General features: G+C 41.8%; 1 protein-coding gene across 2 annotated transcripts in view; it reads right to left on the reverse strand.

Moving 5' to 3' along the window:
- LOC147106349 (protein NEL-like) overlaps nt 1-14,706 on the reverse strand; it is a 342,986-nt gene that overhangs the window by 301,455 nt on the left and 26,825 nt on the right. For both annotated transcript variants that reach the window (XM_086009387.1, XM_086009386.1), the window contains exons 3-4: nt 7,373-7,523; nt 1,398-1,571 (exon numbers count right to left, since the gene is read on the reverse strand). In XM_086009387.1, the coding sequence (XP_085865513.1) occupies nt 1,398-1,571; nt 7,373-7,523 (325 nt within the window). The remainder of the gene's footprint in view (nt 1-1,397; nt 1,572-7,372; nt 7,524-14,706) is intronic.

Below are 14,706 nucleotides of genomic sequence, written 5' to 3' on the forward strand. Positions count from 1 at the left end.
CCCACTACAGAATCAGTCCGGCTTTGATTCCTTTGAATAAAGATCAGGCGGATTCTATAACGGGCAGACTATCCACTACTCCAGATTACCGCCCATGCGGGGGAGATGAAAATTTGTCCCTCCATGTTCTAATACCCTTTGCGAAAAGTTTCTACTAACTTCCTCCCTGTTTGTCCAATGTTAATATTGGGGGTAAATTTCCTTGGGGCTTCACCCATGCTGTCACCATAACTTCAATGGAAGTTCGGCGTAAATCTGTCTATGGGGTTTCCACTGCAGCAGAAGAAGAAAAGCTCTGAGGCGATTCACCCAGCTTGACTTTACGCCCCATTAATTCTGATTCTCCAATCAGTGGAAACAATTTTTCACTTTTTACTCTCTCAAAAGCTTTCATAATTTAAAAAATTAAAAACCTCTATTAGGTGCCTTTTGAATCTTTTTCGTTCCAAGTGAAAACATCCCAATCTTTCCAAGCCCATCTTCAAAAACTGATGGCACATTACTATATTCAAAGAACGCCTTTAAAGTTTTGCAATGTCTCACCACTTCTGAGTTGTTAAATCAGACAAAATATTACAAATGACAGGGGCTAGGTTAGTGGTTTGGACAGGATGACATGTTTTAAATGACCAATAGGACTTTAAGAAATGTTTTTTTATAAAATTTGAGAAATCTAGATGAAGGGCCATAGTTTAATTATTCATACATTTTTAGATTGCTTTTAATCATTTATATTTGGTTATATAATCATAGCAGAGACATACAACTCATCAAGCTTACTTCAAAAGTACTTCCCAGACTCCGACCTCTACCACGGAGAAGGAAAAAGAGCAGCAAGATCATGGGAACATTGTGGCTTCCAAGTCATATACCATGCTGACTTGGACATGTGCTGCCATTCCTGGCTCAAAATCCTAACACCATAGTGGCAATGTCAGTACCAGACTGGTTCCTGGGATGGGGGGATTGTCCTATGAGGAGAGATTGAGTAGACTAGGCCTATATTCTCTTGAGTTTAAAAGAATGAGAGGTGATCACATTGAAACATACAAAATTCTTACAGGGCTTGACAGGGTAGATGCAGGGAGGATGTTTCCCCTGGCTGGGGAGTCCAAAACCAGGGGTCACAGTCTCAGAATAAGGGGTTGGCCATTTAGGACTGAGATGAGGAGAAATGTCTTCACTCAGAGGGTGGTGAATCTTTTGGAATTCTCTACCCCAGAGGGCTGTGGAGGCTCAGTCGATTTGCCTTCAATGACAATGGCAATTACTCTTGGATTCGGTGTGGCACAGTTACCAATAACTCACTGTGCAACCGCAGAATGAGCATTCCAACTACATCCACTTTCCTCATCAGTCCCTGAAGAGCATCTTTAGTGATTCAGGAGATTACTTACTTGTTACAGTCCACATATAAAATCAAGTGGGATGCACTAACGACTAAGGCAACTCGATGCCACTGGCCGTCAGCCAAAGCATATGGAAACACCTCTGTGTGGGACTGATGGCTCCCAGATCGATAATGAAAACGCACTTCATTCCGATGGCCACTACTCTCCACCTCCAGGTACCTAGAGAAAAATAGCATTTTATTGTAAAATCTGTAAAACTATAGAATTCATTCACGTTGTTGCAATCAGGAGTTTATCACACAATCTCCTATTGGAACACATTCTTTGCCAAGACTCCTTATCTGCTGCAGGCTTTCTGTTCTCCTACAGTCCTTATTTTTTTTTTATGTCCAAGCCTGGCATCATACTAAATCCTGATTAACCATATCTTCCCTTCCACTCTTTTTAACCTTGGTGTTTACCTGCTTTTTATCCTGGTTTCTCAATAATAACAGAAAAAATGGAGGGTTAACAGAAGGTTCGTTGCATCCTTTCCCCGCGCTTCTGTTGCTACATTAATGGCACCAATAAAACGTAACAACACCAGCAACTAGCTTTTATATAGTGCCTTTAATGTAAACAAAAAATTACGAGATGCTTCACAGATGCATAAGGAAAACCAAATGCTGAGCCAAAGAAGGAAACATTGGTAGGAGTAACTAAAAATTTGGTCACCAGTGCATTTTGAGGAGGGGCTTAAAAGAGAAGTGGGAGGTGGAGAGGCAGAGGGATTTAGGGCGAAAATTTCAGAGCATGGTGCCTCATGCGGCTGAAGGCCACCCAAGAGACGGTGGCGGGGCAAGAAGGGCAAGAGGCCAGAGTCTGAGGATTGGAGAGTGATGTAATAAAACTCACTACGCACTTGGTTTGAGTATAAAGCAAGGCTTTAATCAACTTGTTTCAAAACATGGAGGTCTAGTTGTACTTCACTAGTTCCTGTCTTACAAAATGTCCCTGAGCAAGCTGGGCCCACGCCCGAGTATTTATACTCCTTGGACGGCGCCACCAGCTGGCCATCCAGCGTTATTTCATGAGTAGTTTCTTCATGATGATGAGATGTATAACAGAGAGTTCAGGGGGTTTGTAGGGATGGAGAAGGTTACGGAGATAGGGAGGGGATTGGTCATTGGAAGGGTTTAAACACAGATGAGAATTTCAAATTTGAGATGTTGGGAGACTGAGAGCTAGCGTAGGTCAGCAAGGACAGAGGTAATTGGTGTGCAGGGTTTAATGAGGATTAGGATACAGACAGCAGAGTGTTAGATGAGTTAAAGTTTATGGAGGGTGGAGGATGAATTGCTGGCCAGGACATCACTGGAGTAATTGAGTGTGTAGGTGAGAGCTTCGGTGGCAGATGGGGTGAGGTAGGGCCTGAGGCGGGCAATGTTTCTCAGCTGGAAGTAGGTGATCTCTATGGTGGAAAGGATATGAGGTCAGAAACTCAGTTCAGGGTCAAACAGGATGCCGAGGTTGTGAACAATCTGGTTCATAAGAACATAAGAAGCCTGAGGCAGTGGCTAGGGAGAAGGATGAAATCAGTGGCAAGAGTACGAAGATTGTGGCAGGAGCCAAAAAGCTATGCCTAGATTTTAACTCCTGCCGTGAGTCGTGTGGGTGGGGTCCAAGGCAGGCAGCAAACCGTCCGGCCCCTATAGTGAGGCCTGGGAGATTTTAACTCCCAGGCCTCATTTACATGCTGAAAAGGTACAGAAAATAATCAAAAAGGCTAATGGAATGCTGGCCTTTTTATCTAGAGAACTAGAATACAAGGGGGTGGAGGTTATGCTACGGCTATACAAAGCCCTAGTTAGACCACACCTGGAGTACTGTGTTCAGTTCTGGGCCCCACACCTTAGGAAGGATGTATTAGTCTTGGAGGGGGTGCAGCGCAGATTTAGCAGAATAATATCCGGACTCCAAGGGTTAAATTACAAGGAGAGAGTACACAAACTAGGGTTGTATTCCCTGGAATTTAGAAGGTTAAGGGGTGATTTGATTGAAAGTTTCAAGATATTAAGGAGAACTAATAGGTTAGATAGAGAGAAACTATTTCCGCTGGTTGGGAAGTCTAGGACTAGGGGACATAACCTAAAGGTTAGAGCGAGACCTTTCAGGAGTGAAGTGAGGAAGCACCTCTACATGCAAAGGGTGATAGATGTTTAGAACTCTCTTCTGCAAACAGCAGTTGATGCTAGGTCGATTGTTAATTTTAAATCTGAGATTGATAGATTTTTGTTAATCAAAAATATTAAAGGATATGGGGCAAAGGCAGGTATATGGACTCAGGTCACAGATCAGCCATGATCTCATTGACTGGAGGAGCAGGCTCGAGGGGCTAAATGGCCTACTCCTGTTCCTAAGTTCCTATGGTAGTCAGTCTCCCGCCTGAGCCTGGTGGTAAGAGCTAGTTGGCCAGTGGGTGGGGCCAGGATCTCGGGAGTCAACCACTGAGGACACGAAGGAACGGTCCCCGGCAGTTAGCTAAGTGGTTTGGGAGGAGGGGGGTCCGGTGATTGCTCCTGCTCCTCCTGGCCCACAGGAAACAAAAAAGAGATGCTAATACGAAAACCCCATCATTGGCATCAACTTGCTATATTTAGCCTTCCATCTGAAATGTTAATTTACATAACAAATGCTATGCTGGGATAGCCCCACTATTGACTCAACCTAATCTCTGACAATATAGCTATTATGGTGGAAAAACATCGCACAACTAGACTAAACAACAGGTTCTATGCTGGTTTTAATCTGGAATTTTACCAGCATAAAATGTCATCTGGTGAATCCTTGGAGATTTTTCCCAGTAATACAAAGGCTAACACAACAACGGTGTACTGTGTCAGGAAGGACATGAAAGTCATGAAGCACATTTGACCCAGGCTGCTCTGTGCCATGACTCTAATGTATAGGGGCGAATCAGTTGTCTATCTCACTACTACCCAGACTAATGCTTACAAATGATCCTACACACGCTTGTTAATGGGATTGAGACTGCAGGCTCATCAGTACTTAAAGCCACAGTACCCCCCAGGCACATTTAATATTTTCAAAAGTTTCACATTAATTCATGGCTCTTGCTAAATATCACATTCTAAGAATACAGTTCCTAAAATTTCCTTAATGAACTGCAAATCTTATCTCAATAAATCTCTTGTAGTGCTATGATCATTAAATCTTCAGGGTGAAACACCAACAACACAGAGTCACTGCCAGCCAAGTCATCTGCTGTCAGCACAGAAGAGATTCCGTTGAATAGCCCTTCCCCCATAGAACATTTATTTCAAATATAATTGACACCCTAGAGTGATTACAAGGCAGTAGCTTAATCCCAGATGAGTTACAAACCATCAGATGATTTATTATGGAATTCACCATGAGACTATTGCGGTGCAATTACAGCCAGGTAACCTTTAATCTCAGGTTGGAGAAAATTCCTTTCAGTGAAAAATGGGAGGATGCCTCTTTTCTTTTCCATAATTAATAGCCCACTGATGAAATTGTGGGAATGCATGGCTTTGAAATGTGTGATTACTGTGATTGAAATTGGTAGGTTGTTAACTATAGAGAAAAAGAAGCATTTCCCCCATTTTCTGTGCAGAGGAATTTCTACCCCCAAGCAACTATGACCAGATTTCTATTATTCCCTGTGAAATCAATTCCGTATATCCATTACCCCCTCTGTAATCACTCTCGGGCTTCCATTATACTCTAGGTAATCACTCTCTGATTTCCATTATTTTATATGTAATAATCTCTGCGAGGTATCCATTATTCTGTATGCAATCAATTCCAAGCATTCATTATTGTATATGTAAGTGAGCCAAGACATCCATTATTCTCTATGAGATCGAACCCAAATATCCATTATTCTCTATGTAATGACTTTTCGATTTCCATTATTTTCCATACAATCACTCATAGGTAGCCAATATTGTCTATGCTATCAATCCTAGGTATCTACTGTTCCCTATGTAATCATGCCCAAGTTTGCCTTATTATTTAAATGCAATCCATTTTAGAGGTTTCACATTTTTGTAGCAGAAACTGAACTGCATAATATTGAATTCTATTAATTGCATGCCCATCTCCACTCCGCACCCCTAGTTCCTGCCAGTTACAAAACAGGAATAAAATGTGCAGAGATGGATTTCCATTATAAATATTCACAAAACTCTAAGCAGATTATCTTTGTAATGCAACATTAGGGAAATGTCATCTTTTAATGTTAAACTTTAACAAAAATAACATGAACCATAATTGATTCAAATAATGGAATTATACTTTTTGGGTCGTTAGTGGAGATTTGAAGAAAAGCAAGGGATCTGTTGTGGAAATTGTCTGAAAATTGAAAAAGGTTTTGAGAGGAAATTAATTCCTATTTGATTGTAGTGTTTGACATAAGCTCACACTCCAGTAATCATTTGTTCCGTGACATCTTGCATATCCGTACGAGAAGCATCCCTATGATCTTACTAGTCACAAAGAGGGTGACAGCATGGAGTTAGAGAGGTAGGAGTCCAAGCAGTTGTTGTGAAACGTAATGTTGGATATATTGGATGGTGTGCATTTCTCATTATCTGAGAAAATCCAGGGTAAATCATCAAGGCCGGATGAGGAAGATTATAGGAGTTCATAAAACCCAAGTGGAGGTCAAATGGTCCAACGATGAAGTTATGCTTGGAATGTATTATTGGTTTCTGTAGTGTTGTGTATTGTTTTTGTTTTAGATATAATTTACAGGTCATATAAATGGACAAATCTTAACTGACTGACTGAGAGGCCTGGGTTTACATTCACAGCTAAAACCTGACAGGCTTCATGCTGATGTGTTTGTTGAAATTATCTAATGCTTTTTTACATTTGCAGACAAGGGCTGAATAACTGACTAACTAGTTAGCATACTCCACTGATCCTTCAACATATTAACTGGAGGAAATTTCTGATTGAGTTCATATGATGTTCTTTGATGTCATCCCTTACAAGAACACTGATGTCAGTTTTAATTTATGTTACACATGGAATCCTTAATTTACAGCATTAGATTATGCTACCAGCATAGCAAGGCAAAAGCACCAGCAAATAGCCATGTAAAAGCCTATATCATTGAATTAATGAGACATTAGCATATACGAAAGCAATGTCATATAAATAGGCTGGGGGGCAATTGATGAAATATTCATGATTACTGTCATGAGAAACAAAAGTGTCTGTGAACTCTTTACCTTTTCTCATTAAATGAAAAACCAATAAAGATTTTTTCCAACAAGGTACCAAGCTTGTTTCCCAGTCTGTACATAATCTCAGCCAAGAGAATGATGGCAATACTATAGTTAGCCTCAATTTTCCATAGGTTAGGAAGAGAGGAAAGAAAACAGCCAGAATTTCCCCCTTTTGATTAGTGGCTCACAGATAGAAAGTGCGGATGTCACTGAGATAGGATCGTTCCCCCGTGGTTGAACTGCCTGTCAACACTCACTGTCCAGGCTGACACATGAAGAATGGTCAATTGGGTCGGGCACTGGAGGACTGACTACCCCTGTGAATCATGCACTAGCCTGACTCACCACCTTCAGGAGAGAAGGGAAGAAAATTAGGAGTTAAAAATGTAGCAGCAACTTGAAGAACACAAAATGCAGCTTTGAACTTTTTTTCTCTGAATCTGAATACCACCCGCCGACACACTCTCTTTTTCCTCAAAGCTCTGAAGTCAACTAATCTCTTGTTACTGCATTGCCCAGTGCGCTCTCAGCTCCCGCCTGACAGATGCAGTAGGAAAAATAAACTGACGAGTGTGCAAAGTAGTAAAAGATATACTGTAATTTAAAAGGCAATATTTAACTGATTTTGTAATTATCCCAAATGCTGTTTCCTTTGGAAAATAAACTGCAGTTTTGGATGAATTTTAACTGCACTTTTACTGTACTTATGATAAACAGACAAAGTGAACAACCTTCATATGAAATATACAGTGTGCCACTGACCTCTTATCTGTATGATGAATCGACAGGAAGACTCCTGAATTATAGTGGACCTGCTTCAGTGTAACCAGAACAGTAAACTCGTGAGTGTGCCTCAGCTTCTGAGAAATATGTTCAACTGCAGATGGAGATGCTTTTAGACTTCTTGCAGTATCTGTAGAGTACAGGGGAAAAAGATCAACTAGCAGTAAGCCACAATTAATTTCTCCAGAATTTCAATAGCAGGCCAGGGATTTCTCTTTGAGAACTGACACGTGCCAATGGAAAATCTGCCAATTTGCTATGATTTATTTTGCATTACTGGTAGAAATTAACAGTTCAAAATGCTTAACTGGCCCACCCACCCCACACTGCTCTTCTCACAGTGCTTTAGACCCACCTTGCTCACAATTACTTCATTTCATTTGGCGGCATCTAACTAATATGGGCATTAATTGTGGCACAAACTATTGTTAGTGAGTCAAGATCACTGGAAAAAACTGTCCAGTACACTTACCATCACCTGAAAAATCTAACCTCTGTGTGGCCCTGACAACTATTGGGGGTCAATAAGCAATGTCTGGAACTGCCCAGGCAGGAACCAATGTTATCAATGCTCATTGAGGTACAGTAGTTATTCCAATGGTTTGTTTACTGTGGTACAAGAAACTAGATAATCTGGGACCTTTAAAAATGCTAACAAAATAATGCTATTTGAAATATTTCCTCACATCAGTACCATTAAAAACACAATGCTGTGCAAGTATTATATTTGACATAAAGCAAGGTACAGGTTTTAGCCAACTGTAATTGGCTGTCATTTATACTCACATTCAACTTGAACAGAAAGTTGCATTAATCTCCATTTATGTTTCAGTGCCAAGTTTGTTCTGAATCGTGGCTATTCAACTTGCATTCACTAATTCTGAATCAGTCAGCCATTTATCTTCAGAAAATGCCTCGAGGAAGGCAGATCAAGTCACAGAGTAACTCCGAGCTGTCAGCACCGTCCCATGTGTTTCTTGTAATCAGAAAATATGACATCCCTACACTTGAAAACAGTTTGCCCCAGCAGACACTCGATCAGATTGCTGTACAGCAAAGACACGAGATGGGAGGCAGGAGGTTTTACTCTGTACCCAGCCCGTGAGTTTTCAAGAATCGTTTAGGTAACTGATTTAATTTTGATAAGTTGCATTTTCAGCACAGCTAGAAATTTACAGCTGTACCATTTGATGAAAAACTGTGAGGTAGGTACATGGTCCTAATAACTTTTCTCATCAACTTTATTGCTGTTAATAAATAAATGGTCTCTTTGCGTAACTGACACAAGACACTGCCTCTTCATATAATATCAACTGGCTTAATTTGGGAAGCTGCCTTTCTTTGTTATTATAGAACTGTATCAACCTCTGCACAAGCAAAAGTCATTACTCTAACAGCATTTCCTTTCGAGCAATGCAAGACTTATAAAAGTAGATTACTGCAACTACTGCAGGGAAGGGCCACTGCATTCATTGAAATGCTACCCACAAGTCAAGAACAGTAAGGTGGCGCATTGTAATGGCATTAGCCCAGAAATCGCTGGAAAAATAACGGCGAATTCACGGCGCTCGCCATTATTAGTACATTAAAAAAATCCAGCGATTTGTGGCAAAGAGATACGCCATGAGTTCCAATTCGCCACAAATTGCTGCACAAAACGGAAAAATGACCATCTCGCCATGAGCTTCCCCATTGTGTGTCGTGAAATTGCTGGATTTGCGGCGCTAATACGAATTAATCATGCCGCAGCCATTAAGGGCTGCTAATTCACCTTGTAAGGACGCTGTTAGTGACTCGAGTTATGGTCCCGACATGCCACGCCACCTTGGAGGTCCCAAAAGGCAACAATGAAACTGGGGAATATCACTTCCACAGGTAGTAAATTGTTCCTAGAGGTTTTTAAATTTATAATTTTTTTAAATGTTCTTACTTTTCCATTCTGTCTCTTTTCTCTCTCTCTCACTCTCTCTTAATCCATCCTTTCTTTCCCTCTTTATTTCTTTCTGTCTCTAATTTGACTCTAATTCACCCTATTTCCTTCTCCTGCATTCGCTCTGTTTCTCTCTATTCTTAAATTTCATTAGTTAACGAGGTAGACCATTTAACCCAACGTTCGTGGGGTCCCAGGTGTCATGACATCATCACGCCGTTGTCAATTTGCATTTCCAGCTCTTTGTGGCGCAGAGATAATACGATCTGACAGATGAGGTAAAACATTCAATTCACAGCGCTTGACACGTGTTCCGCCACTCCAGAGATTTCTGGGCCATTGTTATTCTTGGATGTTGGGGTATGAAGTGCAGCTTACACTTCATTGAGGACTAGTTCCTCTGCTATTCTCACACATAAAATGACTATGTTGAAGTTGCCATTGGAGAACTATTCTGAGCCTCAAGCTACAATCTACTGCAGTAAACTGCTATTTTAAGGAATGAATCAATCAAGCAAGCAAAAAACAAACAAGTTCAGTGTGAACAATGACGTATAAACTGTTGCCAGTGTAGTATTGATTTCCATGTCATTGATCTCGATCAGCGTGTTTTACGGCTTGATTTTAATCCCCTTTCTGCCCCCACCCCCACTCGGCCCGGTGAGAATGTTTTGGTAGAGTGGGTCAAGATAGCAGGGGGTGTTTGCATCATGTTTCCAACATGTTCCCACGCCCCCAATCTTAACTTGCATGAATTCAGGCACAGCAAGGCCGCCCGCACCAGAGGCGTGAGGACCTACCTTAAATGATGTCATGGGGGTGCGCGCACTATTTTAACTGCGGGCATGACTAAACTCGCTAGCGAAAGTGAGCAGGGAGCATGATCCTAGCCACAGATGGTGCAGGTAAGTTAAACTTTTTTACTTTTTAAACTTTCCTTGTGGGCCAGGAGGAGCAGCAGTGCTCACAAGGATACCTTGGGCCTTCCCCGCACCGGGCTTCCCCCCCTCCCCCGTTCGCAGACTTTCACGATTTCCTCCATTCTTGACTTACCTTGCTTGGGACCGTTTCCGTGGGTCCCCAGTGGCGACCTGAACGCCCCCGCCCTGCCCCTTGCACCTCCCCCCCCCACCATGACTTTCCACTCTGCCCACCAGCAGTGACATGAAACCAGGTTAATAAGGCCCAGGGGTTAAAATCACCTGGACCTCAGGACCCAAGAGCCAAATGGATCATCGCCTGCTTTGGCCTCCGCACCGCTCATTTCCGTCTCGAGCTAAAATCGGGGTTTTAGTCTTTTTATTAAACAAATTTCTCTTTAATCAAGCCAGGTGATGCAGCACGTCAGAGCACTGATATGACGTACCATGGAGACACAAAATGAGAGTTGTGTCATACTCTTCACGCCCTTTGTCTGGCCACCTTGCCTCATAGCTTTGTCAGCCTTGGCTCAGTGGTAGCACCCTCACCTTTGAATCTGAAAGTTGTGGGTTCACATCCCACTCCAGAGACTTGAGCACAAAATCTCAGCTGACACTTCAGTGCAGTGCTCAGAGAATGCTGCACTGTTGGCGGTGCCATCTTTCAGATGAGACATTAAACTGAGGCCCTCTCAGGTGGATGTAAACGATTCATGGCACTATTCGAAGAAGAGCAGGGCTGTTCTCATGGTGTCCTGGCCAATATTTATCCCTCAATTAACACCTAAAAAAACCAGATGATCTGGTCATTTATTTCATTGCTGTTTGTGGGACCTAGCTGTACGCAAATTGGCTGTTGTGTTTCCTACATTACAAAACTTCAAAAGTACTTCATTGGCTGGAAACACATTGGGACGTCCCAAGGTCAAGAAATGTGCTATATAAATGCAAGTCTTTCTTTTTTTCTTTCACAGCTGAGCTTGCACATGCTCAGTTGTCAATCTCAGTGATCATTTCTAGAAATACTGAGTAGAGGGGAGATGCTTCTGTTAATGAAAGGTGGGCAAACACAAGGTTACACAACTATATACCACTCTCACAAGCCGCTAATTGGCCAACTTAATGACAGCATATGCTGAGGCCTAAGAACAGGTCATATGTGCACCTTCTGAAGCAGGGAAGTGGCACATAGAGTAGGTAGGAATGATAGATGGAAACATATGGATCAGAAAGAAAACAAATGTACAAAAATGAGCATGAAAAAGGAACAAAATAGATGTTTGAATATGTACCAGTGTAATAGTTTAAAGCACCACTGCCTTGTAGTGATTTGAAACTTAAAATACACCAATTTGAAATGATTTGCTAGTCTTCATCTCAGCTCCCAAAATCGATGCCTTTTATGTTTTGTTTTCATGAAAATTGGATAGGATTGTTTCATCTCCAATCACACAGTGCCGGTTTGGTTTTGATCTATTTTGGGTTTTTTTTGCTTTCAATCGTAAGTGTTTTCCCAACTCCAACAAGGCAATGGATGAAGGGGCAAGACTTCCTGACAAAATGAAGCCCAGTTGAGGTGTCTATTTCCCTGATGGCCAAGTGAACCTGACATCCATTGATCTGACAGTTTACGGAAAGGAGCTAGGAGCTATCGTTAAAAAAAGATTTCACGACACAATGGCCTAGAAATTCGGCTGCGCAGCACCTGTTTTTCTGGCACTAAACGGCCACCTAAGCTTCCAATATGATGGGCAGGAATATTGGTAGAGCCCCCCCCAAAAAAAAATGGCAAATAAGGGGCCTAATGATTGTTTGATTCCCCCACTGCAAGACTGGTTTGCCCTGAGACAGTTTAAAATTCATGTTGTAGTGCTGTAATCACAGAAATAGAGAATTAAGTGATAATGGATGTAGCTGGTGTTACAAATAGAATTGAACTCTCTGCTTGTCCATGGATTCCAGTGACACTTTGTAACATAGACTGATGATTGGCTGATGCAGAAACTAGGTGATTTCAGACCTACGCCAGTGCTATAGCTGCGAATAAGCAAGCCAGCAAGTGAGAATATCGTGTTTGACTGCACGTACTTAGCTAAGAAATTAGTTATGGCCCATTCTCGGGAGCATAACCAACGGCGTGCAGACGCCATGCGCCAAAACTGGAGGCCCGAAGTTGCTCCTAACTTGGGCCTCGGGCCTCGTTGGAATACTTCAGGTCAGCTGCCGGCACCTGTCGTGCCTTCAGAGGCAACTCACCCATTTCCAAGAGATCAATTTCAGGCCTCGGCGGCGGAGGGGGAGCGGTGGGGGCGGTTGGGGGGGGGGCGGAGGACAATGGGAGTGGGCATTCACAGGGCAGCAGCTTCCCTTGACCAGCTCCTGGCTCCACATCAAGCTGTAAAAAAAATATATTTTTACTTACCTGTTTGGTTGCGTCCCATTTGCTGGGCCGCATCCACAACAGAAAACCTGAGCAGAGCTGATCCAGCACCTGCTCCACTCATGACAGCCCAAAGTGACAGAGGGGCCCTCAAACAGGCATTGTGCCCCTCATTAACATATGCAAGGGGTCTAACATCTGTTATAAGCGGCCGCCAGAGAGGCCTGCAAAAATCACCTGACTCTATTTGGGGTCGGACATATTTCAGCCATCCTCGGGTCACGGGGCAGCGCCCATGAAATTGGTATTTGTTGCCCCTGTTTCTCACCCGGAAAACGGGCACAACGAAATTTTGGACAACCTGGAGAGCTGTATGTTGGACATCTTGGGGAGCTAAGGGTTAATCATCAAACTTCTTTGTATTGTGCAACTACAGACTTTCCAATATAAACAGGATGGCTTTGAAATGTCACGAGAAGAAAGCATAGCTTGTCTTCTGCTTTTAGTGTCTTGAGTGTAATTCACGAAAAGTGCCTGAGCAAGGAAATAAATGACAGTAATGATGTCAGCCATGAGTGATTAAGGTATAACTTTAGTGGTTAGGGTAACAAACATAGGTAGAGGGATCCATCAACTATAGTATAGAAAGATAATGGTTAAGAAAGCCTACTCTTCAAAGGGTTCAAGAACAGTTAAGTCAGGAAGTCTTGTTTGAGGTAACTTGCTTTGGAGTAAATAGCTGCAACTGTTTACATGAAGACACTGTTTTCAAGGGATTCAGGGGCAGATACGTCATGAGGTCTTATCTGTGACATGTACCTTTGATGTAGGCAAAATATTATGGTGTATAAAGGAGTATGGTTTTCAACAGGTCTTCACAGGGCTTGAAAGATAGAGAAACAGAAAGCCACTCTGTGTCTAGTTGGGCCGATCACCTTTACTAGATTCAATAAAGCCTGTTCCGTATACTTTACCAACTGTCTTGTGCTTACTCAAAGCGTGTCGCTGTAAACCAGCGAAGGAAGGAGTTTGGCTAACAGTTGAATGTTAACAAGAAGACCAATTTCTACCCTGCTATGTTTTAACAGCTTCAACAGCTGACAAAATATTATATATCATGTTTTACACAAGCTATCATGATCAACAAATGCTCCTGAGTTCCCATTCCTTGTTTTATGTTGAGAAGGCTGGTTTGAAGCAATCTGATTTTATTAAGTGAATTTGCACTGCAAAACTACGCCTTTATATTACAATAGCAGATAGTAATGCTTGAACATTTGTCACAATTGTAAATTCCTTTCAGTGCTATCTTAATGAGGGTAAGCAGGTCAAAAGCTCCATTAAAATATCAAACCAAGGAATTTCAGATGAGCACATTAGGCTATCGTATGCTAATATCACACCGTGTAATTTCAAGGCTTATGGATTTATTTTCTCTGTAGATGTTTAAGCATTAAGGTATGTTAACAATGCTCAACTGTGCCAAACTTTGTGCATTGTTAATGGTTTTACTTCTGCTGTGAGCTGCCACATCAGCCTCTTTGTGGCACTATACATCGAATCTTACTCTGTCAGAGTGTGCATATAAGGATTACTATGTCTTATTAATAAATAATAATGTTATATATAGGTGTAAAATGTATAAGTATGACTAGTGTTTTGATGCATATTTTACTTCAAAAGAAGAGAAATAAGGATTTATAAGTATGTTGAAAAATCCCAAAGTAGCCAGTATTTTCAATGTATTAATGCCTGCAGTAAATACTTTCACACATACTAACAGACTTCATAAAAAAGAAACTTACAGTCAATATTTGCGTAATTCTTATGTAAACACTCTTTATTGCAGTATTTGGGAAGAATCTGGAGCAACTGACCTACTTTGCTAATCTCACTTGAGGTATGTAAAATGATCAGAAAAGTCGGAAAGCCTGAAAGATTCCAGGCCGGGCCTTGTCGATGTTTACACCTAGTAATGCCATGCAGATAGCCTGGTAACATAATGCGCCCCCCCCCCCCACCCCCCGCTAACAGCTGCTATTATTTTGCTAAGCCTTTGTAGCTCACTCACAGAGTCTTTTTA

This window comes from Somniosus microcephalus, chromosome 16, assembly GCF_052327205.1.
Source record: "Somniosus microcephalus isolate GS21.2 chromosome 16, FLI_Smic_1.0, whole genome shotgun sequence".
NCBI lineage: Eukaryota > Metazoa > Chordata > Chondrichthyes > Squaliformes > Somniosidae > Somniosus > Somniosus microcephalus.